The sequence below is a fragment of the Xiphophorus maculatus genome, chromosome 23, assembly GCF_002775205.1.
Source record: "Xiphophorus maculatus strain JP 163 A chromosome 23, X_maculatus-5.0-male, whole genome shotgun sequence".
NCBI lineage: Eukaryota > Metazoa > Chordata > Actinopteri > Cyprinodontiformes > Poeciliidae > Xiphophorus > Xiphophorus maculatus.
The window spans coordinates 10,457,601-10,480,546 of NC_036465.1; the positions used below are offsets into that span (position 1 = coordinate 10,457,601).

Genomic DNA, 22,946 nt, shown 5'->3' on the forward strand with positions numbered 1-22,946 from the left:
CCAAAAAACTCGGAAATCCAAGGCAATTAGAAGAAATGATTTTCTTATCTAATTTGGGAAGATTTTCAACTAAAGAGTTATGCTCATTTCATCCCTTATACATTTAGATTCAAATCCCCAGTAAAGCATTTTTCACCACCCTAACCGATCTTTCAGTGACATTTCTAAATTCAACCTAAACAAACCCATATGCCTACTACCAGCAGGAGAAATGGGTCATAATATTTTGCCAATGACAAAAGAGAAATCCTATTTACATTTTTATTTTGTTTTTGTTTAGTGAAGAAGGAAGTTGTGCTCAGTTGCTTCTTTTTTGTGTCATTTCCTTCAGTCGTTCTTGGTGCAGCGCCACCACCAGGATTTGACTCGTTTGACACAGTGCAGTATGAAAGCGAACCACAACAGCTGAATATGTAACAAATGTTGCAATTTTGGTCTCCAATTGAACAGTCCATCACATTAGATTTATAAAAGGTTTTCTTGCAGAATAGCTCTGTATTTATTTGATGTGCATATTTAGCTTTGTGGAGGCCGCTGTGCCTCATACCTCTGCCTCTATCTCAGCCTGCCTCTTCTCCAGCAGCTTGGCGACCACCATGGCTCTGTGTCTGCCTGAGCGCTTACAGCACACCGCCCATTCACACAGCAAGGTCACCACGGCGTCGTCATCAGGCGACATCTGGACACAATCGGGAGTTAAAGGCAAGAACAGATGAGAATATTTTCACTTAGTTACTCCATCATAGGATCTAGCGGGAAAACTCATTTAATCGCTTTTTAGTTCATTCAGGAATAATGAAGTGAGCTTTAATACTGGTCATATATTTCCCATTAGTCTAAACCCCTCTGAAGAGATTTCTAGTTTTATTACATGCATAATGAGATGTTAATGAAGAGAATCTGTTCGCACCTCATGGCCATCTTTACTCTGCCCGGAACCAAATATCCTGTTGTACAGCGAATCCAGGGAGTTGTTAAAGTCTGATTTCTCAAAGCTGTGGTTATCCAATACCTCCAGGGTGTGGAGAACTCTACCAATAGTAAAACCTGGAAAAAAACCAAAAATGTTTGACAGCCTGTTCTCACAAGTAGACAAGATAAAACAGGTCTGCGAGGATAAGGGAGTGCATCCGACTTACCTGCTGTTGTCTCCTGACATTTATCAAACGACCACCTGAACTCCACAGCCTGGCCGCGTTCCTTGACTTGCTCCTCGATTTCTCGCAGCTTTGCTCGAACCTGCAAAGTGGATGCAGATTAAAATATGCCAGAGACGAACAGACATACAGAACATTTCTTTCTGTGAGAAATGTTGAGAATGAAAAGTTGTCATTTTTTCCTCAAATGCTGCATTATTCCTCTTTCTCCTGTGATCCATCAATCCATTGTAAATTGTTTTTTCTGCTGGTTTTAACCATTTATTTACATTCGTGCTGTAAACTAGTAATGAAGGAATTGGATTAATCGATTATTGAAATAATCATCTAATTTAATAATCAGGTTATTGTTAAATGGAGAATTCAGATTCAGAAAAATGCCATTTGCTGAAAGAACAACACAGTAAGAGAAGTTATTAAGTCAAAACTGTACAAAAAAGACACATTTTACATTTAAGATCAACCAAAAACACCTCTGTTGGTAAATATGTTCAACCCAAGAGGAATGTTTAGCTTCACTTCATAATAATTTTGTAAAATAAATTACTTTTAAAAACCTTTTGCTATCCACTTAACAAAAAAAGTAATCAACAGATTAGCTCTTCACTGTATTGATTTTAATTCAAGCAGAAAAGTCTAAGCTTTTCGCATGTTGATGTTAGTAGACTGTTTTTGCTACAAATGATTAAGCGTACACTAAAGGACAGTTATGTTATTACATATAAGGCAATAAAATATTTATTTTCCCATTTAAAAAGGAACTGAATTATTGGGTGCTGTGGTGGCCCAGGGGCAAAGCACAGCCCACGTCCTCTTGGCAGTGGTCGCAGGTTCGTTTCCTGGCCTGGCGACATTTGCCGCATGTTTTCCCCCTTTTCTCATTACCCACCGTCCTGTCAGACTACTTTCAAATAAAGGCCACTAGAGCCAAAAAAAACTTTTAAAAAAAAGGAACTGAATTATTTGCTTATTTACATATTTCAATGTATTTGTAATATTGGATGAAATATCCAATGTTAAATGAGAGGTTAAATGAGAAAGCTGCAAAATGTGCCAACTGTTTCATCCGATTAATCGTCAAAATAATTGACTACGAAAATAATCGTTATAAATAATTGCTGCTGTAAACAAAAACAAGGTGACTATACGAAAGAAAATCAAAAAACGTTAACTAGACTACTAGTGGAAGTACCTGTTGTGTGAAGGCAGTGTTTCCTCCTGGCATTGGCAGGCTGGAGGGGGCGATAGGCAGCAGGTCCAGAGGTGATCCAGTCTTATTCCTGCTGTCTGTTAATGAGTAATGCCACACCAAAGCACTGGGGCAGCACAGAACGATGCTCTGAAGAGACAAACACAGAAGTGGAAAGGAAAATGTAGCTACAAACAAACAAATAAACGTAAAATCTGCCATAATATTGAAGTGAAATAGCAGGCGTGAGATGAAGCACCTGCAACAAGCAGCTGAGACCAAAAACCAGCGGCCGGTGCTGCGGGCAAACGTAGAAATCTGTGAACGGCGTCTGGGCCTGGTTTCCTCCTGCCGGCTGGGAGGTCGGGGTGGTGGGCAGAGCGTTGCCTTGCTGCGTGAGGATGCCGTGTGCCGCGTGACCCCCTGCGCCGGGGCCCAGGCTGCCGTCGCTTAGCAACAGGTTGAGGCGACGTGTGCAGAAGTAAGCCAGTCTTCGTGATAAATAAGCAGACTGCACAAATTCTCCTGAGTACTGAGGCGCAGAGGAGAGATTTGCAGCATTAGCCATGGCCACTCAGTGTCCATTAAAACCAGTAAGCTTTCAAAGAAACACAAAGGGTTGCTGTGACCCCTAGAGGGCGCTATAGCAGGGGTAAAAACCAGATCATACAGGCAAAAGTGCTAGTTCCAGTGGAAGATTATTTCACTTACAACAAGATATTTAGGCCATGCTACAAAAGAAATAATTTGCAACTGGAACTAGTACTTTATCATCAATATTAAGAAATTACTGACCTAAAATAATCTCGCTAAAGTTACTTGTAAGTTAGTTTTGTCTTATACTTTAAATCAAAGTATACTCATGTACAAGGATGACCAAGTTACAGTCCAGGATTAAATATAATTGAGAATATGCAGCAAGAGCACAATGGCTCTCCAACAATCAGACAAAACCTGAAAATAATGAGTCAAAGCTGGTAGAAACCCAAACAAGAGACTGGAAGTGCAGCCAATAAGTACGCTAAACATGTTTAGCATTATTTGGAATCCTTGAATCTTTTTTGTTTGAATTCAAAATCATGCAATGCTTGGATTTGGTTCAGTACAAAATTACCAATTAAATACACTCAAGTATAAAAAAAACATTAAAAAAATCTGAACAGGTTTAAGGGGCACTATGTGCCTCCCACATGTGTGGATGCGACTGCAGGTGTTTTTACCTGTAGTAAGAGGGGCAGCAGAAGTCTGAGAAGCTCGTCTTCACCTGGACGAACTTTCTCGAAACACTCCAGCACCCAGGTCAGGAACTCATGCCTGTCCAGCATGCCATCCTGGACACAAAAACAAAATATATAAGCATTTTCTGCCAGGTCGTAAGTGTAAATGAAGTAAATTTTTTGTTGACTTTAGCATAATTCAGTCATTACAAATAATTTAATTCATTTATTAATAAATAATAATGCTAACAAATAGCACAGAGTGCTTCAGCTCACCTGAAACATAAACATGGCGAGTTTCTCGTTGTATTCCCACTGCTTCATGGCGGTCTCCACGTCTGCAGGCATGGCTGGGAGGGGGGAGCTGCAGCCCTGACTGGGACATTGGCGGTAAAACTCGGCGATTTTCTGAAGCTGCTCCAACAGATATTTAGTGATGATCTGGGTCCACTCTACAAACACAAGAACAAGAACATTTTCTTCAAATCCACAAACTTTAGATCAAATGTCCGAAAATCAACTGAAAGGAAAAAAAAGAAAAAAAAAATCAAAACATGATTTTGTCTCTTACCAATACAAGGATCGATAACATGCCTCTTCTTGACTTTCGTTTCTGTTATAGCTGCATGATATGCACATGTCATCTTTATCATCCAAGCTGAACGCATGACAGGGACAGAGTACTTTGCCAGAAATCCAAAAACTTCCTCCTTTTTGCTAAAGATTGGTACCTGGAACAGAGACATTATACGTGTATTAGCAACAGAGAAAATAATAAACATTTATCATTACAAAGCAGAAAATCCTGAATCCATAAATGATTTTGCTTGCTTTCAAAAGATTGCGTTATCATTTTTCTATCCAACCGATTGGTTTAACCAGAAAATCAGAAAACATTTTATTTGTTTTCTTCATTGTTAAAGTTTAATGTACTGTACTATAAACAAACAAAGAAACATGTTTGTACAGCTCAAGTGAAGCAAAGACAAGAGAAAGAAAACAATGCATGTTAGCAAAAACTAAACATCTACTGGCTATTTGTGAGAACACATAATGAAAAGATAATCTGGTGTGAGAAAAGACATCACAAAGTAATAAAAAAATAACAATAAAACCTGATGCTTTCGACAAACAATGACTGTTATTGTGTTTTGAGAACATACAACAAAACGGGCCAAAGACCTGCCTTGTAAACAAAATTGAATAAAAACAAAGCATTATTTTGATTTCTGTTTTTGTTCAGTAATATAAAAATTAAGGAAAATCCAGCTCAGTTTAAGGCATTTTTTCTTGAATGAAATCCATTCCTATTAAAGGAAAGCTTTTGTCAGAGTAGCAATAAAAGATTTTCTTCTAATAGAAATGTAGACATTTGGATGCAGCTGTTCAGTATAAAACTGTGACTGCCGTAATAAATTGTGAATGAGTTGCAAACCATTGTAATATGACTTTATTTACAATCTATTACATATTTTACATTTTAGGAAACTCGGCTGTGCTTCACCAGGACTAATTCAGCATCCAATTCAATATTGATGGTAAAGAAAGACTGGAAATGTTAGTTTTTTTTAGTTATTTTAATGATTTACAGGATAAAAGAAAAAGGAGGATTTAAAAAAATATAATTGTATATCAATGTAACAAATAGGCCAAATACATAAAACTTTAAATTTACTCTGTAAAGCAGGTCAAATTATGCAGCCATGAGACTGCTCTGTCAGACTTCATTAGCTTTTCTTTTCCATCTCATCCTGCTCTGTCAAACTATTTTATCTATATTTAGACTCGGGTTTAATTAGCTTAAAAGTAGAATCGCTTGGGAGCATTCAGGGTTGTCCAGAATGCTATTTTAAATGTCATGCACAAAGGATAAGAAAAGAAGACGCTTAACTTTGCTACAAATATCTATTATAAGACAGTAACCACCAATAAATTAAACTAGTAAAGAAGATTTTCTTCAGCTTCTCACCTTCTTAGCCAGCTGTGTGAGCGGTTTAGTTCCAGCTAAATCTGTGAACCAGTTGTTGATGGAGCTCTGTGACCTCGCTGTGACGAGCCAGAAATTGTCCTTCTGGTTGACCTGTGGTTTACGTTTCCCCGTATCTGCAAACGTGTTGCAGCGCAGCTTCTCTGCGATGATGCTGCTGAAGTTTGAGCTGATCTATAGAGCGGTGAAGAAATGACATCATTAACAACAAATCATTAAATCAGTCAGGTGTATGATTTTGACTGAACTGGTTCATAATCACCTTTGAGGGGTTGAAGTTGACATTTTTGGCGCTGCCATGCTCGTCTCCAGACACGGCAGGCTGGTTGTTAAAGCCTTGCTTTACATTCAGAGCAGTCAACTCATCCTGAAACACAGAAACGGATTCACAAAATGTAAAAACATGTGTAAGTGTGTCAACTGCATAAAATTCCAAACATTAGAATGGAATACCCACTTTTAAAAGACTTTCATTTGTAGTAAACAAATAAATGAGTATTCTGGCTTTGTAAGCTACCCAATGAACTACTAAACGACATTGTGTGATTGTCTTAGACAGTGTTGAGGAAGAAGAAACATGGCAGCACTCTAAACTTAAAATTTCTAAAACCAATCCATGCACACACAAAACCACGTAAATGAGACTCCAGATTACAGAGAATGCTTTCAGTCCTTTACGAGCTGTTGCACCTGACTGAATGACAGGAAGCAGCCGCAGCAAGACATCTGTCAGGTGAAACAGAAAGGATTACGAATGTTCTCTAAAAAGGTAAACTGGAGTGCGGCAAAACATGGCTCTTGGGGGAACTCCTAACAAAATGAGAAGGTTGTAAAAGGGAAAACCACAGAGGAGGCAAGGAAAACTCAAAGCAGTTTGCTGTGAAAATAGAAAATGCAAAGCAAAAGTAATGCAAGCATACATTGCGTCAATGAGATTGAAAGAGAGAATAGGCTTGTCACAATTTTTGCTGGACAATAAATTGTACAAGTAATTATTGCGATTAACGATAAAATTGTTGTTTTGAGACCATTTCCAAATGCTATACAAATTTTAAGAATTGTAAGATATTTTAAATATCCAAAATAAAACATTACAACTCTAAAGAATAAATAAGACAGAAACAAAAACCACTTCTAACCGAAACCATAAATAAAACTGATTATGATCTCTCTGTAAACAAAGTTGCCTTTCCAAAAATACTACTTTCTATGTTTCAAGTTCATTTTAATTCATCATGCAATCAATTACTTAAAAATAATTCATTGTAAACTCCTAAGCCCTAGCGCAAACTAGCCCTTCAGAGTGGCTGTGGTTAACACGGAAATTTGATTAAAATTGAAAAACGCAAAACGGTTTTGTAGTCTGGCAGGTGGGATCACCGGACAGACAGACGGGTGATTAGGGCAGAAGACAGGAAAGTTAAATCCCATGGAGAAGTAGGTCACAGTGACCTGAATAAGTGAATTTTACATGAATAGAAACCAGATTTTAATGCAAAAATGGGTTCAGACTGAAATGTTCCATGTTCTCCTTTTGTTAGTCTTAATGGTGAAAAAAGGAAAGGGAAATTTTTCCAAAAAGATGATGCACACGGAACAATTAAATGGGTTATTGTCTGATTCAAGTAAATGTCCAGAATAAATGGCATAACATTGACAATAAATGCACAGACGAACCCTGAAATTTAAAGATCCGTTTGTTTTTTTTGGCGACAAAAAACACTAAACTTTTCTTTGGGAAAAGCAGTCCAGCTTAAAGATGTGACCAGCATACAGTACCAAAGTTCTCCAAACCAAAACATTGAATTACTAATATTATTTGCAAAATTAGGCAAGGTGCAAATTCCTCTAACTATGATTAATTGTGATGATTCTGCTTCATAGTTGAAGAGCTTTTCCTCTGCTTGGTTTGAAAAATTATGGACATCATTTGTTGTAGTTATTGTTTGATTCAGTTTCCCTTTTATTGCAACTTTAAAGGGCTATTAAAGGTTGCAATATCTGGACTACATTCAATCATAAGTTCAAAATCTAAAATACAGATAAAGCCTAAACTGCATTTCTTTATATACCCAATATTTGATTTATGACACTTTTATTTTGTTTGTAAAAACACAAAAAGAGAATTCCCTATACTGTTTTAGCAATTAAGCACATCGAAGACAGAGAGATGGCTAAAAACTGAAACAAGCACTTAAATGCTTTTTATTTATGGTTTCATTTATTAAGGAATACTCTATTCATAATAACATTTCTTTATGTAAAAAGTAGTTGGCCCATTTATTAAAATATAATATGACAATAACCCACAAATGAATTTGTTCAACTTTCCAGTTTCTGAGGGTGAACAAGGATGTGTGTCCGCAAAAACCACCGCTGCCCAAAACATAATGCTAAAAATTATTGGAAGGCTTTAAACTCCGAACAAGAAGGAGATGCGTTTTGCCAAAACCACAAATCAATAATCACATAAACACCAGAAAGTTGGTAAATTGTTAAAGTAAAAATCCATAAACACAGGGAAGTTTCTCAGTCTACATGCACATGAATTCTTGGAGTGACGGCATCTACAACCAGGAACAGCTCAGGTATGTCAGTATGCAGCAGGATGCTACATATCTCAAGTCTGTTGTTGAGAAAGTCATCTCTTCTGTTTGGGTAGCAGCATGAGAGCCAGGGATTTAAAAAGGCTCAGCAACCCGATAAAGAAAGCCGGTTCTGTTCTGTGGACAACTGTGGAACCTCTGGAGATTATGATTCAAAGAAGGATTCGTCATGAAATCAAGTAAATTATAAAGTATTCTCTTCATGAGACTGTTATACAACAACAAAGTGTCTTTAATCAGAGGCTTCTTCAAATACACTGCAATACCGCTACAGGAGATCCTTCCTTCACACAGTCAACAGCATTGACAACAACTCTATGAAGAACCTTAAATAATATAAGTTAAAACCAGAGATTAATAGTCAGTAGTAAATTCACATGAGTATCTTTTTTGGGGAAAAAAATACTCTTAGGAGTATTTTACTAAATCATACTTTTTACTTTTACTTGAGTAATAATGTCACATAGTATCGCTTCTCCCACTTAAGTAAAATTTCTGGACACTCCACCCACTGGTAAATAAAGCAAAAATGTTTAAAGTAAAAATACACCAGAGGCAGACACACACCTACAGTGTACATTAATTTAAAAGCTATTGTTTGTTTAAATGTTTTATGTTCTAAAAGATTTAGAACATAAAATGTTTTTTATGTTCTAAATCTAGAACACAGATTTATACTGAACGTTTTGCACCATTTGCAGGCCAAGAAGTTCTAACAGTGTACTGTCACTGAAAAATGGGTTCCAACATACACACAACACCTACAAGTAAGGATGAATTTAGTAGGTTTTATATTTTAAAATGTTGATTTAGAAAATTTTTCCTTCTGTCCGAATCAGTTATTCTGTAATTACATTATTAGATTTCATTTTGACATTTAAAATACCAGTATCTGTAAATAACTTCGTATTTTTGTCTCTCTTATGCCATCATTAAGTATTAAGTCGGATGTTCTGATCAGTTACTCAGTACTTGAGTGGGAGGCATATTTTAAAAATACTTGTTTACTTCTGAGTAATGTCTTTAATGATTATTTTTTTACTTTTACTGAGTAAAATATAATGAAGTAGTGTTACTCTTAACTTGAGTACAATTTCTGTATACTCTCTTGTTACAACATTTCCAATTCCCTTTGGGATTAGTAAAGTACTTTGGAGTTGAATTGTATCAGCTTAATGTCAGATTAATAGACGATACTTAGCGTCCCAGAGAATAAATTAAACTTGACCACTTATTTTAAACATGCTCTGAATATTTTAAAAGGATTAGATTAGCAAGTTCAGCTAACGTCATTGTGTAGCAACCAGTTAAATAACCCAAACAAACAAGTCAGGCAGAATTTAAATATCCGACGTTTTCTGTTTTGTTCCACCAAACAGAAGAAATGTAGCAGTTTATATCCATATGTGTTAACTGAGGAGCTAGCCCAGCTGGACTGGTCGTGACAGCAGCGGCTTGTTTTTCCAAACTTAAGCCGGACAGAGCTGGTTAACAAGCTGCCAACCAGGAGCTGCTGCTCATTGTTACTGCGAGGCCCGAAGCGTCTGCAGGGCTGCTAAACAGGCTAGCAGCTGCTAGCTAGCTCCGCTGCTCTGTTAGGGCATTTTATTTCACTAAAACATTGATCCTGGGCTTTTATATTCCACAAAGCAGCGGTCTTTACCTCTTTTTGTTTTGGATCCTGGGGATAGACGTCTGGAGGGCCGAGGCGGGGCCGCTTTAAAGGCCGGTGTTCGTAACTTAAGATCCCGAAAGCAGCCATCATCCAGCGGCATCACAGCCAGGGCTTTCCACCTCCCCAGCAGCAGCAGCCTGAGCACCGGGCAACAACAAGCAAACGAGCTTCCGGGATGCTTTCAAACGCAAACTTCAAAATAAAAGCACATAAAAGTGGGCTGTCCAAATAACTGCGTCTCACGTTATGCTTTTTTCCAGATTTATGTAGCTGAGTAGACTATTAATCTGACATTAAATTGATACAGATTAATTAAAAAATATTTTACTAATCCCAAAGGGAAACTAAATGTTGCTGAGTACACATAAATTGTACTCAAGTAAAAGTAGCATTACTTAAACACATTTTTAAGTAAAAGTAGAACAGTAGTCGTTCAAGAAATTACTCAAGTAAGAGTACACAAGTATTTCTTTAAAAAGCTAGTCAAGTACTGTAACACATTTTACTGATAACTTCAGACAGAGAAAATGTAAATATCAAAATTACAATATAACAGATTCAGGTAGAATGAAAACTTTACAAAAAAAACATTTTAAAACATAAAACATATTAAACTAACTACACAGAGTACAGTATGTATGGATACAGGATATGGTACTACCAGATAAAATATACTACTTACTGTATCTTCTTGACCTGTAAATGGCAAAAGAAAAATAACAGAACAACAATATTTTTAAACAAACAAGAGGTCCCACATTCATGTAAACTGTTTGTGTCTGCCTCTGGTGAATTTTTGGTTTAATCAAGTTTGTTATTTGTTTAGTGAAGTTACTCAGAGGTTAGGCTGTCCAGAAGATTTACTCAAGTAAGTTTAGGAATGCTTCATAATATTAATATTAATATTAATATTAATATTCAATAAGCAATGTATAAATTAAGAAAATGCAAGAAGAATATTGTTGGTTTTCAAAATATACAAAAATGTGCATTCAGTCTTCTCCCAATCCAGTGCACTCACTTGCCTTCAGAAAACATCCCATTAGCAAATAAAGTGCATCTGTGTTTCATTTAATTCTATTCTAAATGTAGGTCTTCTGTGAAGGCACTGTATAGATTTGTTAGAGAAAGCTCAGAGTTGTGGGCACTTTATCCCTGAGCAGAGTAAGATATAAAACAATATGCTTCTTCTTTGAACACATCATGGAGCAGCTCTCAATCCATCATCTGCAAAAGCAAAGAGCACCTTAACTGCAAACCAACAAGATAAGACATTGCTCCCGGGATAAACTGAGCGCAGTAATCAGAGAAGTGGCCAACAGGCCCTTGGCAATCCTACAGGAGAAAGAAGAGAATCTTTTGACAGGATCTTTATTGGTTATGCAATCTATCAATAAAAACACAGTATGAGGAAAGCTGTTGTTGAAGGAAGGAACTACAAAAGTCTCATTTGTAGTCCGCTTGTCACAAGCCACAGTGATTTGTGGAGCGCATGATTCATAATTCTCTTCCACCCAGTTTGTGGATGTCTGCAGGCGATCCAGAGTTACCATTGACTTCTTGGATGTTTAGATGCTTTCCTTACTGGTCATGTTTTGGTAGGTTTGCAATAATTTTTCCATTTTCAGATGACAAACTAGTAGTTAGTGTTCTGATGTTCAAGAATTGGGATTTTGTTTTAAAAATCAAATCTTCGAAGCCTTTACCGAACTGATGTAAATTACACACAAATGGGCTCCATTTACTAATTAGGCACCACTGGATTTTATTTAGAGTACCAAAATAAAGGGGTCTAAAATCCCCTTATTTTCAGAAAGCTTTTGAAAACTATGAATTGTTTTCCTTTCACTTCATAATTGCACTCTATTTTGTGTTGATCTATCTCGATTTATCAGATAAAATCTTAAATCAAATGTATTGAACTGTGGTTGTAATCTCACAAAATGTAAAAAGAAAAAGATATCCGGGTAATGAATACTCATAGAAAGCAGTACATTTATGCATTGAACAGTGACATTGTTTTTTCTAAATGTTGTCAGATAATTTCAGAAATAAAACTTCAACAAGTTAATTTCTAAATTCCCTAAGATTTCTTGGTGTTGTTTAATTTTGTAGTTCACATTTTGTCCTTCATTTTATTTTGTTTAACTTCAATGTATTTCTGATTGCTCTAAGCCTTTGACTGTCATCTGACTTTCACACTAATAGAGGCTCAAACTACAAAATTTTGCTAGAAGGAAACTGGAAAAGGAAATGCAAATTCAGTTGCGTAAAATATGTAAACCATTCATGTCCTGTTGTAGGACATGAAAAAAAATTATAACGGCAACATGTTGTCTTTAGAGAGCCCACTTACACTTTTGCGAGTTATTCCAGTTTTTATAACCAGTGCAGTTAATGGAAATCCCACGTTTATCCCTTACTGCACTGTGGAGAAGCCATAAAGAATGTTCCCTTGTGTGTGTTCTGTGAAACATTTAGAGGACCTTCAGGCAACTTTGCCAAGGTTCCTGAAAGATAATTTCTAAAAACCCTGAAACACCCAGAGGGAATTGTTCAAGGATTGGCCTCAAAAAAATCCTTCATAAGGAACGTTCCCTGAAGGGTACAAGAAGGTTTGAAGATTATTCAGAGAAGCAGAAGAAATCAGTGTGGTTATTCCAAAGAGAATTCTATTTGGTCACAGCTGATGGTTCTTGGTGACAACTACTCATATCGCTGGTCTGTTTCCACCCTCTTCAGCTTTGAGTAAGTCTGAACTGTTTAACGAGATGTAAACTGTGGACAGTCCCAGTAAAACCACAGCAGTTTCTCTGGAAACTGCATTGTGTTTCTGATTTGCACCTGATGTCTTTAACATCTGCAACAGTTTCACTTACGATACAAATGAGGCGTATCATTCATAAAATACAAAGAAGAGACTTTTGCATGTAAAATTTGGCAGAAAATTAGAAGTAAAGTTTCAGAAAATACGAAAACTTACTTTTACCTAAGGCAAATGTACTTTTTTCATGTCATTTTATTGCTGTCGTCAGTATAGCTTCAGAGTGCTGCACTTTGTCTTTTAAACACACACAGGAAAGCAAGAGTACCTCTTTCCTATACATTTTCCGCTTCACTGGTTCTGTTTGCTTGTGTTGATTTTTATCATATAACTGATCCCTGCAATACGGAGGCTCCTATCACCTTGTTTATTCTTTGAGCCTTACGTGCTGAGGCTGCCAGACTACATAAAGTGCTTTACAAAACCATTGACTCCTCTTTAATACAACCACAGAGTTTCATGTATTTTTTTATGATTTTATGCAAAGGACTGACAGAAAGTATTGCTTGGTGCTGAGATCCAAAACTTCTTTTTTTAAGAAGAGAGAATAAACATCTCAGAGGTTAGGCATGAGGTCTAGGCAGGTACACAGGTACCAAACCTTTCAAGGCATGGAAATTATAAAACTTATCATTCAGATAAAACAGGAACATGTAAATGTTCCTGTTTTATAAAGTTTTAATTATTTTTTATTTGCTTGAAAAACATTTTTCCACCATCTTCTTTCTTAAACATGCATGAAGCTGTTGCTGATCTAAAGAGATCCTTCATTGATAGGCTGCTGCATCCTAAGTGCAAAAAGGAGTCTTAGAGGAGATCCTTCCTCCCAGCAGCTGCAGACTGCAACCATCACTGCTCCCAACAAAACCAATATGTATTTTGCATTGATGCTGACATTTGCACAATCATCTACACTATTCTTATTAATTTTTAAATAACATTTCTGACATTATTGTACATCTGTATTTCTGCATCAATAAACTGTATTGTAAATTGTAAATAATCTGTTTTTTTCAATATTGAATTCATACGCAAAATATGAACATTGTTGGAAAAGTAATCTGACTCGGTTGCACATTCAATGGATCACAAGTCCGATATTTTTATTTCTAACAAATGGACAGGATTTTCAGTATGTTATTGTTATTACTATTATTATTGATATTGTTGATATTGCTTTTTATATTATGTTTCAAACTTTATGTGAACCTTTGATGATGATGATAATTTATTTCAGACAGACATATCACCAACAAACATAATAATAATAATAATAATAATAAAGACTTTCATGTTTCTAAGTGTAAATACAATACCTTACTATCAAATTTACATACTCAAATACATGTAAATACACCACTTATTCGGTGACTGTAAGTCTGAAAAGGAGTATGATGAAGTTTAACTTATATAATCATACCCCTTTTCCATTCATTAATTCATAGCATAAGTAATCTTCCTATTTCTAGTATCCTTTCCAAAACAATAAAACAATAATAATAACTATAATGGAATCATCAGACCTTTATACCTGATGATGCTGTAACACCAGAAGTTCCCCTTTGCAGGACAATAAAGGCAGCTTCTTTTTTATTCTTATATCCACAGGTTAGTTCAGCAACATTTGTTTTAAATGCACCATGTAAAATGAACCCTACGTGACTTGTGTTCACATTTCCTGCTTTTGCTTGCAATGCCAGGAATAGGTGGTTCACTAAACAATGAATTAAATGATCTGTGAGGTTAAAGAGTTTCAGGAAATTCTGGGTTTTGGCCATTTTCTAAACCTATTCAAAAGCCACTAATGCTTTTGAATCACAATGTTGGAAGTTTTCTGCTGCAGGAAAGGACTTCCAGTCAGACAGGTCATGCAGTGCAGATGTTATCACTCCTGGTGTTGATCTCAGGGGCTGAACAAGTGGATTTCTTGGTTTAGCAGTACTGAGCAAAGTGTGAGCAGATCCTTGTCAGAGTCCCCTGGAGATAAGAGTTTTACACTCTTTGACTTGACTGCTACAAGTTTCTGATCGTGTTGCTCTTGTTAGTGTTAGCTCTACCCTGGCACTCAAACGGTGAAGTTTCTGTTTATTTCTTCAGTTATCTTCCTTGTTAAAAGGTGGTGTCTGACCATGAACTTGTCTTGAGATGAATATGAGCTCTTCACCCATTTATCTTTTCTTACAGACAGGTAGAACCGTATCATATCATTTTTGAAAAAAAGGGTCATTTGGTTAAAAAAAAAAAAATCACAATAAAACCACAAAAGCCGATGTATTTTAGTGCATAATTGTGAGGGGGACGGAAAACGATACATGGTCTCCTTTTTTCTTTAACAAAAAATAAAAATAGAAAACATGTTCGACACATGCCGAATGCCCTTCCTCAAGCCAGAGTTGACATCTTGCTACAAGCTGAATCTCCACCCTAAAGTCTTTAACCTCCAACATGTTTTTAGTTTTCAGGGTCTCTGTCCCTGCTGAAGAGCAGTGTACTGCCATGTTTCCTTCAATGGTGTGTTCAAGCTGATGTGGAGTGTTAGTTTTCTGCTGCACAGTATTTTGCATCTAGTTCAACACATTGAGAAACAGAGAAGGATGTATGTTGTTGTAGCTGTTCTTTAACAGCTTCTTCTTAGCTGGTGCTGATTAAGGCTTGTGCTCTGAACAAAAAAAAAAATCAATGGATGGTTGAGTAAAGTCAACAAGCAATGCATTAACTAAAAAAGATTGCTTTAAAATGTATTGTAGCATTTGGTGTGCAGATTACTTTACTAGCGTCTATTCCTCTGCAGGGTGTTCAGGCTGAAAGGCTCCCTGGGGGCCTGAGAGCCATTTAAAGGTTCTGGAAGAGTCTGTTGGTCGAAAAAGGAAAAATGTTAACTTTTCAATTTGGGGTTTAAAACTGAAGATTTAAAATCAGAAACTGAACTCTTGTTTTTGATATTTTTAACGTTATATTATTATAAAATGTATTGGTACAGACATTAAATTACACCCAGGATTATCATAAATAGGTACTGTAAAAAACAAACAGTGGACACTCATTTATGTAAACATTTTATTAAAAAAACATTATATTAAAAATCTGACATTTAATAAAATTATTGCAGCATTACAATCTCAAGTGTATAAAGGCAATCTTGAAAAAGTATTATTGCACTTTTCTTGATTGTTCAGCACGTACTTTACTAAAAGGCAAATATCTAAAATCCTCAGTCTTGTGAAAACATTACATACTGTCCCTCCAGATTACAACAAACGCAATAAAAAGGTGCAGATTTTAAACTCCAGCATTTGGAAACATTAGCTCAGTTCAAATCACAGTACTGTACATGAAAGTAGTCATAAAAAGCGTGCCGACATGGCTGACTCCTTCATAAAACCTGAACGTGTTAACAGCACAAGACTAAAAAAAAAACTAAAATTACACCAAAAAAAGATTCCTACTTTTAGCAAACAGTACCTGATGGGAATGAACAACAGGTGATTTTTGTTGAAACATGGTCTTAAATATTTAACAAACTAATACATTCTTGGAAAACATACGGATGAAACATGAGATATTACGTTTTTCTTTGATTAATGGGTACATTCCTGCTCTCTGAGGTTTGAGTAATAGAACAAAAAAACTAAAACTGATTAACTGACCTCCAAAGAAAGAGGAAGCACCACATCAAACATAAAGTGCTATTGTCTGAGTTAATTATTTGGCCTTGACAGCAACAAACAGCCAGAGTTAGCTGAATCCTAATTTACTGATATATACTGTATACTGATACTTGATGAGTTTAAGGTTTAAATATAGTCCCTGGGTCTTTAATGTGGCAAATAAAAAGTGTTACCCAGAGAACTGATATCAACCCATTATTTTCCTTCACATTATGATTGTGTGTGTGTATCATGTAAATGATGCATTTGCATATATTTTCAGGATCACGGCTGTCGTCTTCAGAGTGTTTTATTTTATCTGCTTTGGCTGCTTTCTGACGCCTCTATCATGTCTCCAAATCTTGAGTTTTCATTTGCGAGCAAGGCTGCCGGCGAGTCGAACTCTAGAATCTGTGAGCAGGAAACAGATAAGACACAATCAGTATAGGTGAATCAGAATTACATCTAGACTCGGTATTGAAACCTTGTAAGAAGCAGCGTAATAAAAAAAAATGAATATATTGAAACTATTCCTTGGTTTTGATGAATTTCTTTTAATGTATATAACATATATTTGAATTTTCCTTTGAGACTCAGAGAGGGAGAGTTGATATGGTTCAGTTTCTAATAATGATTTTCTGGACAGAAGTTTGCATGCACACATCATCGGCATGAATCCCTGACAATTTGGGGCTTTTAATTGCTTGAACTATTCTTTAATATGAGTATTATCAACAAGAACTCTGTGAATATAAAAAAAATATGTTTTGTGTTTTATTTTATTCAATTCAACTCAAACGTACTTAATATTTATCCCCAGGGGAAATTAAAGGTAACTCATCTTATCCAAGTATCAAAGAGTTGTGGATGGTGATGTTGTGGCATCACCATCCACAACTCTGGTAGCAGAATCTTTGGTAGCAGTCAGTGTTGCAACAAATTTGAAAAGGCCTCTGACTGAACACTGTTTTTGTATGACAGTCTTATGACTGTCATGACATGCAAACAGCTCAAAATCCAGACAGGGTAGCAGATATTTCACAGTAGCATGGCCTAGATGACTCCATGAGTTGTGGGAAAGCTCAGCTAATCGCCTCATTTATTTTTGCTGCTTCTCTTTAAAGAGTGACTAAACTCCCAAAGAATTGTTTATAAATACACAGTCGAAATTGGTTCTTAAGGTTTCTATCTTTATGTTTCTGTGAAAACTTTGACTAGTTAATCATTAAACGCTATCTAGAAATAGTAAAATATCAAAAATATATTCCAGTTTGTGCCACAAATTATGTCCTCAACAAACCAGTAATTACATTTGGACATTTCATGTTTTCTAAATACTTCATAAGTTGTTTTCAAGCAGAAAAAGAAACAACTTTCTATTAGGTCTAAGTCACAGCGCTGCTTCAGTTTGTAAATGTGCTTCGCTTTTCTACCCACCTGGCCATTGTCCAGGACCATGACCCTGCTGCAGCTCATCACTGTGTTGAGACGATGTGCGATGATGAGAGTTGTGCAGTTGTTGAACGCAGTGCGAATCGTCTCCTGGATCAGACGATCAGTCTCCGTGTCGATGGCCGCCGTAGCCTCGTCCAGAATGAGAATCTGAAAACAGTTTCAGAGCGAGAGAAACAATGAAAACTGCAGCTTTAAACAGTTATTCACTGCCCGTGCCCTTTTACATAGTTAATGATGCAGTTAAGGTGGCCAACACTAGGTGGCACTGGTATCACATTGAAAACTAGATGAAAGGAGGCTCTTATTTTCTCATTAACTGAACCTGAGGAGATCATTGCTCATCCAGAGAAAAAGTTGAGGATGTAAATAAAAGATGGCAGCACAATGCAATCAGCACCTTGCTGTTCCTCAGGAGGGCCCTGGCTACACAGAGGAGCTGCCGTTCTCCCACCGAGAAGTTCTCCCCGTTCTCCGTCACCTCCGCGTAGAGGGAATGAGGCAGCTGGCAGACCTGTGGAGGGACACACAGGAACCAAACTGTGAGGACAGGCTTTGCGTGCAATCTACAACCTGTTGATCAAATAACTTACCATTTCTTTAATGTGGGTTTTCTCAAGAGCTTCCCAGATCTGCAAGTCAGAGTATTGATCCCACGGGTCTAAATTGGTCCTGGGGGGAGATAAATCATAACAAAGACGAAAAAACGTCACGTTAATGCAACAAATTCATTCAAAAGCCCTTTCAGTATCTAAAATTGACATTGCAAGTAAATAGAAAGCTGTTTACGCATAATAATGATCCTGTTTTTTGTATATAGAGGAGATCGAAGTTTATTGCTTCCTGTTTGCAAATGCATTTTTAAATGACATGAATCTCCACCCAGGTTATCAGCTTATTTGGATTCCCTTTGCACCAATTTTAATGAATATTTTTCCAAGTTGCTGCTGACATACATTTTACAGTGTAATTATCCACAGGCTGTAAATTCTGAAGCGTTAGGAGGCCTATAAACAGCAGCAAGCAGATCTTATGTCTGCCATTACCTGAAATTGTTTTTACTCTTCCCACCTGCCCTTACAAATGTTTACTCAGCCAGAAACATCCAACAAACACGCTGCAGGTTTCTGTTCTTGCATTTCTCTTTCCTTTCACTGCCGTTTTAACCAGTTTTCAGCTTAAAGGTCAGACTCTGCAAGTATTACAAATGATCAATTATGTTTATATTCTGCATATTGAGGTACCCCTCAATAAATTAGAATAACTTTAAAAATGTAATTTATTTCAGTAAATTAACTTGGGACGTGAGACGCATACTTTATAAATGGTTTAATTACATTTAGAGTAAAATATGTCAAGCATTTATTTTTGTTTCTTTTGACTTCAAGGCAAATAAAAAATAAATAAATTAGTTTCTCAAAAATGTCCTGCATGTTTTAGTTGCTTCCCTGCTGCCACACCCGACTTTAATTACTGGTGACTAACAGGCATCTGCAGCACTTGATGGCACGCTGAGGAGATGATGCAATCATTAAAATGTAATGTACTGGAGCACAGACACTCCGAAAACAATGCTACAAAATTTGTAAATAAACATGTTTTTCTCTCACTTTTATTCAATATTCAACAATTACTACATTCATTTAGAATAAACGCTGCTTTCGTTTTCTAGTTGGCCTTGAATTCTTAGGATTTTCTGCAGTAATGTCCTCCACCTCAATCTTTTTCTGTCAGAAACCTTTCTATTTTGCGCTTGCTACATTAGCTTGAGAAGCAAAGTAGCTTGATAAATTTGACTAGCAGCCAAGCAGAAAGATGAGCCTGGAAAATAACAGTTTATTAAAAGTTATGGGCAACACGTGAAAAGCTCTGCCTTTCTGTTTGACTTAAAATTAATACAGTTTAGGGATGATCTGTAGATTCATTTTGGATGAACTGAACAATTATTTGATAACACACTGTAGCCACCTGAGGAGTTGTGGGTAAGACGTACTTAAAAACAAATGTTTTTTTTTTTTCTTTTTTACCAGAATATATATATTTTTTGTACATTTTTGGTTTAATTATAGCTCTGACGATGTTGTTCCTTCAGCAACTGACATTTGTTTGAGTCTGTATGCGCCAGTTAAGAATTAATCGATTACTAAATTAATTGACTATTAATTCAATAACAGACTCATCACAATTAATCTGATTCATCGCTTCAGACCTAATTAGGAGTAATTGTTTTTTTGTAGGGTATTTTTGTTCAAAATTCATTTTATATCCCAGAATGGAGCAGGAGTCCCAGCTACTGGTGATAAAGTAATGGTAACTGGATTACCTGACGGTCCCAATAAAGAGTACTGGCTCCTGGGGAATGATGGCCAGCTTGCTCCGCAGGTCATCCAGGCCAATCTGTGCAATATCGATCCCATCAATGACTATAGAGCCTGCGCTGAGCTCCACAAGTCTGAACAAAGCCACAGCCAGAGAAGACTTCCCTGCAAACACACACACAAAAAAAGATGCTGTGCCGACAAATGTGGACATGTTGAAACAGAGACGTAAATGTGAGCTGGAAACGCTGCTGGCTGAGGAACAGAGAAGGGGTCAGCTGTACCTGATCCTGTGCGGCCTACGATGCCGACGGTCTCTTCGGGGAGAACGGTAAATGACAGGTTCTTAAGCACCAGTGGCAGATGATCCCGATAGCGCATGTCCACATCCTGGAAGCTGATCTTTCCCTGCTGAGGCCAGGAGGGGGCAGGAGCGGCTGCCTCAGGACTCTGTCTGGGCGCCTCACTGTCAAGACTCTGAGATAAGGAGAGACGATGGTATCTGCTATGAATCACTGAGTTCCTGAAGAGGAGCGGACCTCCCCATCCCCCACTGATCTGTACTGATTTTTGCTCTATAAGCTCTTTTTCCCCTCTTTGCACTAAAGGGGAAGAAGTTGTGGTTGGCGTGACAAGCTCTGTCATGTGCTATGGAGTGTGTACAGATCACATGCACACAATACAAAAACATGAGCAAAACTCGGCAGCTGCCCTGATGAATCTACTACATCATTCTGGTTACCTGCTGTCAGGGCTGGGCGATAAATCAATTTAATCGATTAATCAAGTTTTTGGTTTCTGAAGATATAGTTTTTGGAAAATGTGGATTTTTTTCACCAATACACTCCTTTGCCCATAGTTTAGAGTCATGTCAGTTCATGTGGACTTTGAATTCAGCTCAGCTCTGCGACACAGTCTTAGAGCCAGGCTAAGATTTTTTTTTTTTATTGCAAGGCTAAAGTCATAATAGTACAAGATTGCGATCGTAATATTTGGGAATAAAGTAGTAATTTTATGAGAAATCCAACTTGGAAAATAAAAAAATAAAATGCAAAATGTTTAGTTATACACTTTGGTAGAAGTTTTATAGATAATATTTCATATTTTAAAATATCAGCATCAAATTATTATATCATTGTTATTATTATTATCAGTAGCAAGACTTTAAAACAACAGATCCTGATAACTCTAGAAGCATTATTTATAATTAAAACGATTCTAAGTTGTTTTTCTGGTAAAATTGCGTCTTTTTCTGCTAATATTATGATTACATTCTTGTCATGAAACAAAAGTTTTTGTAGATTGGCCCTGTAAGTTCTGTAGCAGAACTTACAGAAAGGATGATTAAAATAAAAGCCACTTTTTGAAAATATTTTCTGTCATTTGTAATTTCTGTTTTCTATAAAAGAAATCAAGCAAATAAAATTTTTTTTTAACTGGAAATCAGATCTGATATGAAAAAAAGAGATTCTATTTTTAAACCATATCGCCCAGCCCTACCTGCTGTGATCCTACAGACTAACACTCCTTTACCTTTATATAATGATTTATCCTTTCAACCGACGTGAAGCGAGCTTCGGTCTCGGAGAGCAGCCGCACAGTGAACTGAAACAGGCCGGTCAGCTGGAGGTGAAATACAAACAGAGAGTTAAAAGGTTAATAATTATCACTGTCACACCAATTACCTTGGAGCACTGCCTGTTTAGGCATTATCAGCAGAGATTCGCTGACATGCCTCCTTCACAGCCTCGCTAATTGATCTCAATTATCTGCACTGATTGTGTTGATTAGAACATGTGATAAAATGCTGCAAAATTCACACTTAAACCAGCTCCTTCACACACGCACACACACCCCCACATATAAAGAAATTCATACCTATAGCAAACCTCTGTGTCTTATTTTGGTATTTTATGTCATAGACTGCCACAAAGCAGTGTATAATCGTGAAGCTGAAGAAATATCAAAAATGATAAATACATGATATGTCCTGCTGCCCTTTACTCTGAAACCCCTGAATAAAATCCAGTTTCAGAGTTCACCTCATTAACAAAAAAACGTTTGTTCGCCTGTTCTGTGAAGGCCTCAGAGTTTGTTTAGGAACAATAGGAACAATCATGAAGATAAAAACAAAACAATCTAAAAGTGGCATTTGACTCTAATAAAACAAATAACGTAAATGTAGCTCGACCGGTAAATTAAGAGCCACACCTTTCAAAAAGACTTTACGTAACTTTCCGACAGGATAATGACCATAAACATAGAGCCATGGATGTTTTAGATCAAAGTATACTCGTGTATTAGAATGGTTTAAAGTCCAGACCTAAATCCAACTAAGAATCTTCGATAAGACTGAAGTTTAGAGACACCCTCCTTCTAAAGAATGGAGCTTGAGCTAGTTGGCAAAGAAAAATGCTTAAAATGTTCATTTTCTAGATGCATAACGCTGGTAGAAACACCCTAAAAAAGACCTGCAGCTATAATTGCAGGACATTTCTGCAAAATATCAGGCTTTCTGCAGATTTCACCAACTCAAATTTAAGACTTTTGAAGACCATTTGACAAAATGCTGAAAATATTTATAAGCTTAGAAAACTATTGAGGATTCACTGCAGCATCGTCCAGCCAACCGGCAATAAATTGTTCTTATCCATAATAGAAGAAAAAAGATAGCTAGCATGGGTATATTAGCAGCTAGTTAGCGGTAGCATCAACCACCTCGAGTCACAAAATGTCAACTTTTGTCTGACAGAAAAGTCCTTCAAGAAAAAAATCCAAGCTCCATAGAATGTACTAGATTAAATAGTTCTGCCACAACAAAACTTCAGACCTGAGATTAACAAACTTAATGCCAAATTGCATTTTTTATTTTAT

At 36.6% G+C, this 22,946-nt stretch overlaps 2 protein-coding genes across 4 annotated transcripts in view; both read right to left on the bottom strand.

Annotated features, from left to right (window-relative positions):
• The window catches only part of med12 (mediator complex subunit 12), a 30,134-nt gene extending 20,144 nt beyond the window's left edge, over positions 1-9,990 (bottom strand). For 2 of the 3 annotated variants that reach the window (XM_023328401.1, XM_023328400.1), the window contains exons 1-11: positions 9,820-9,990; positions 5,813-5,917; positions 5,533-5,724; positions 4,135-4,294; positions 3,840-4,015; positions 3,567-3,677; positions 2,606-2,878; positions 2,350-2,496; positions 1,140-1,239; positions 911-1,047; positions 548-679 (exon numbers count right to left, since the gene is read on the bottom strand). In XM_023328401.1, coding sequence (XP_023184169.1) covers positions 548-679; positions 911-1,047; positions 1,140-1,239; positions 2,350-2,496; positions 2,606-2,878; positions 3,567-3,677; positions 3,840-4,015; positions 4,135-4,294; positions 5,533-5,724; positions 5,813-5,917; positions 9,820-9,921 — 1,635 coding nt within the window. In that variant the 5' untranslated portion in view covers positions 9,922-9,990. The remainder of the gene's footprint in view (positions 1-547; positions 680-910; positions 1,048-1,139; positions 1,240-2,349; positions 2,497-2,605; positions 2,879-3,566; positions 3,678-3,839; positions 4,016-4,134; positions 4,295-5,532; positions 5,725-5,812; positions 5,918-9,819) is intronic. The other variant, XM_005811508.3, reaches the window with a different exon arrangement.
• Positions 9,991-15,866: 5,876 nt separating this feature from the next.
• Positions 15,867-22,946, bottom strand: part of LOC102229795 (multidrug resistance-associated protein 5-like) — a 33,798-nt gene continuing 26,718 nt past the window's right edge. The window contains exons 23-29 of the mRNA XM_005811512.3: positions 21,606-21,695; positions 20,357-20,549; positions 20,078-20,237; positions 18,348-18,426; positions 18,155-18,268; positions 17,740-17,904; positions 15,867-16,713 (exon numbers count right to left, since the gene is read on the bottom strand). Of these exons, the coding sequence (XP_005811569.1) occupies positions 16,618-16,713; positions 17,740-17,904; positions 18,155-18,268; positions 18,348-18,426; positions 20,078-20,237; positions 20,357-20,549; positions 21,606-21,695 (897 nt within the window). The 3' untranslated portion in view covers positions 15,867-16,617. The remainder of the gene's footprint in view (positions 16,714-17,739; positions 17,905-18,154; positions 18,269-18,347; positions 18,427-20,077; positions 20,238-20,356; positions 20,550-21,605; positions 21,696-22,946) is intronic.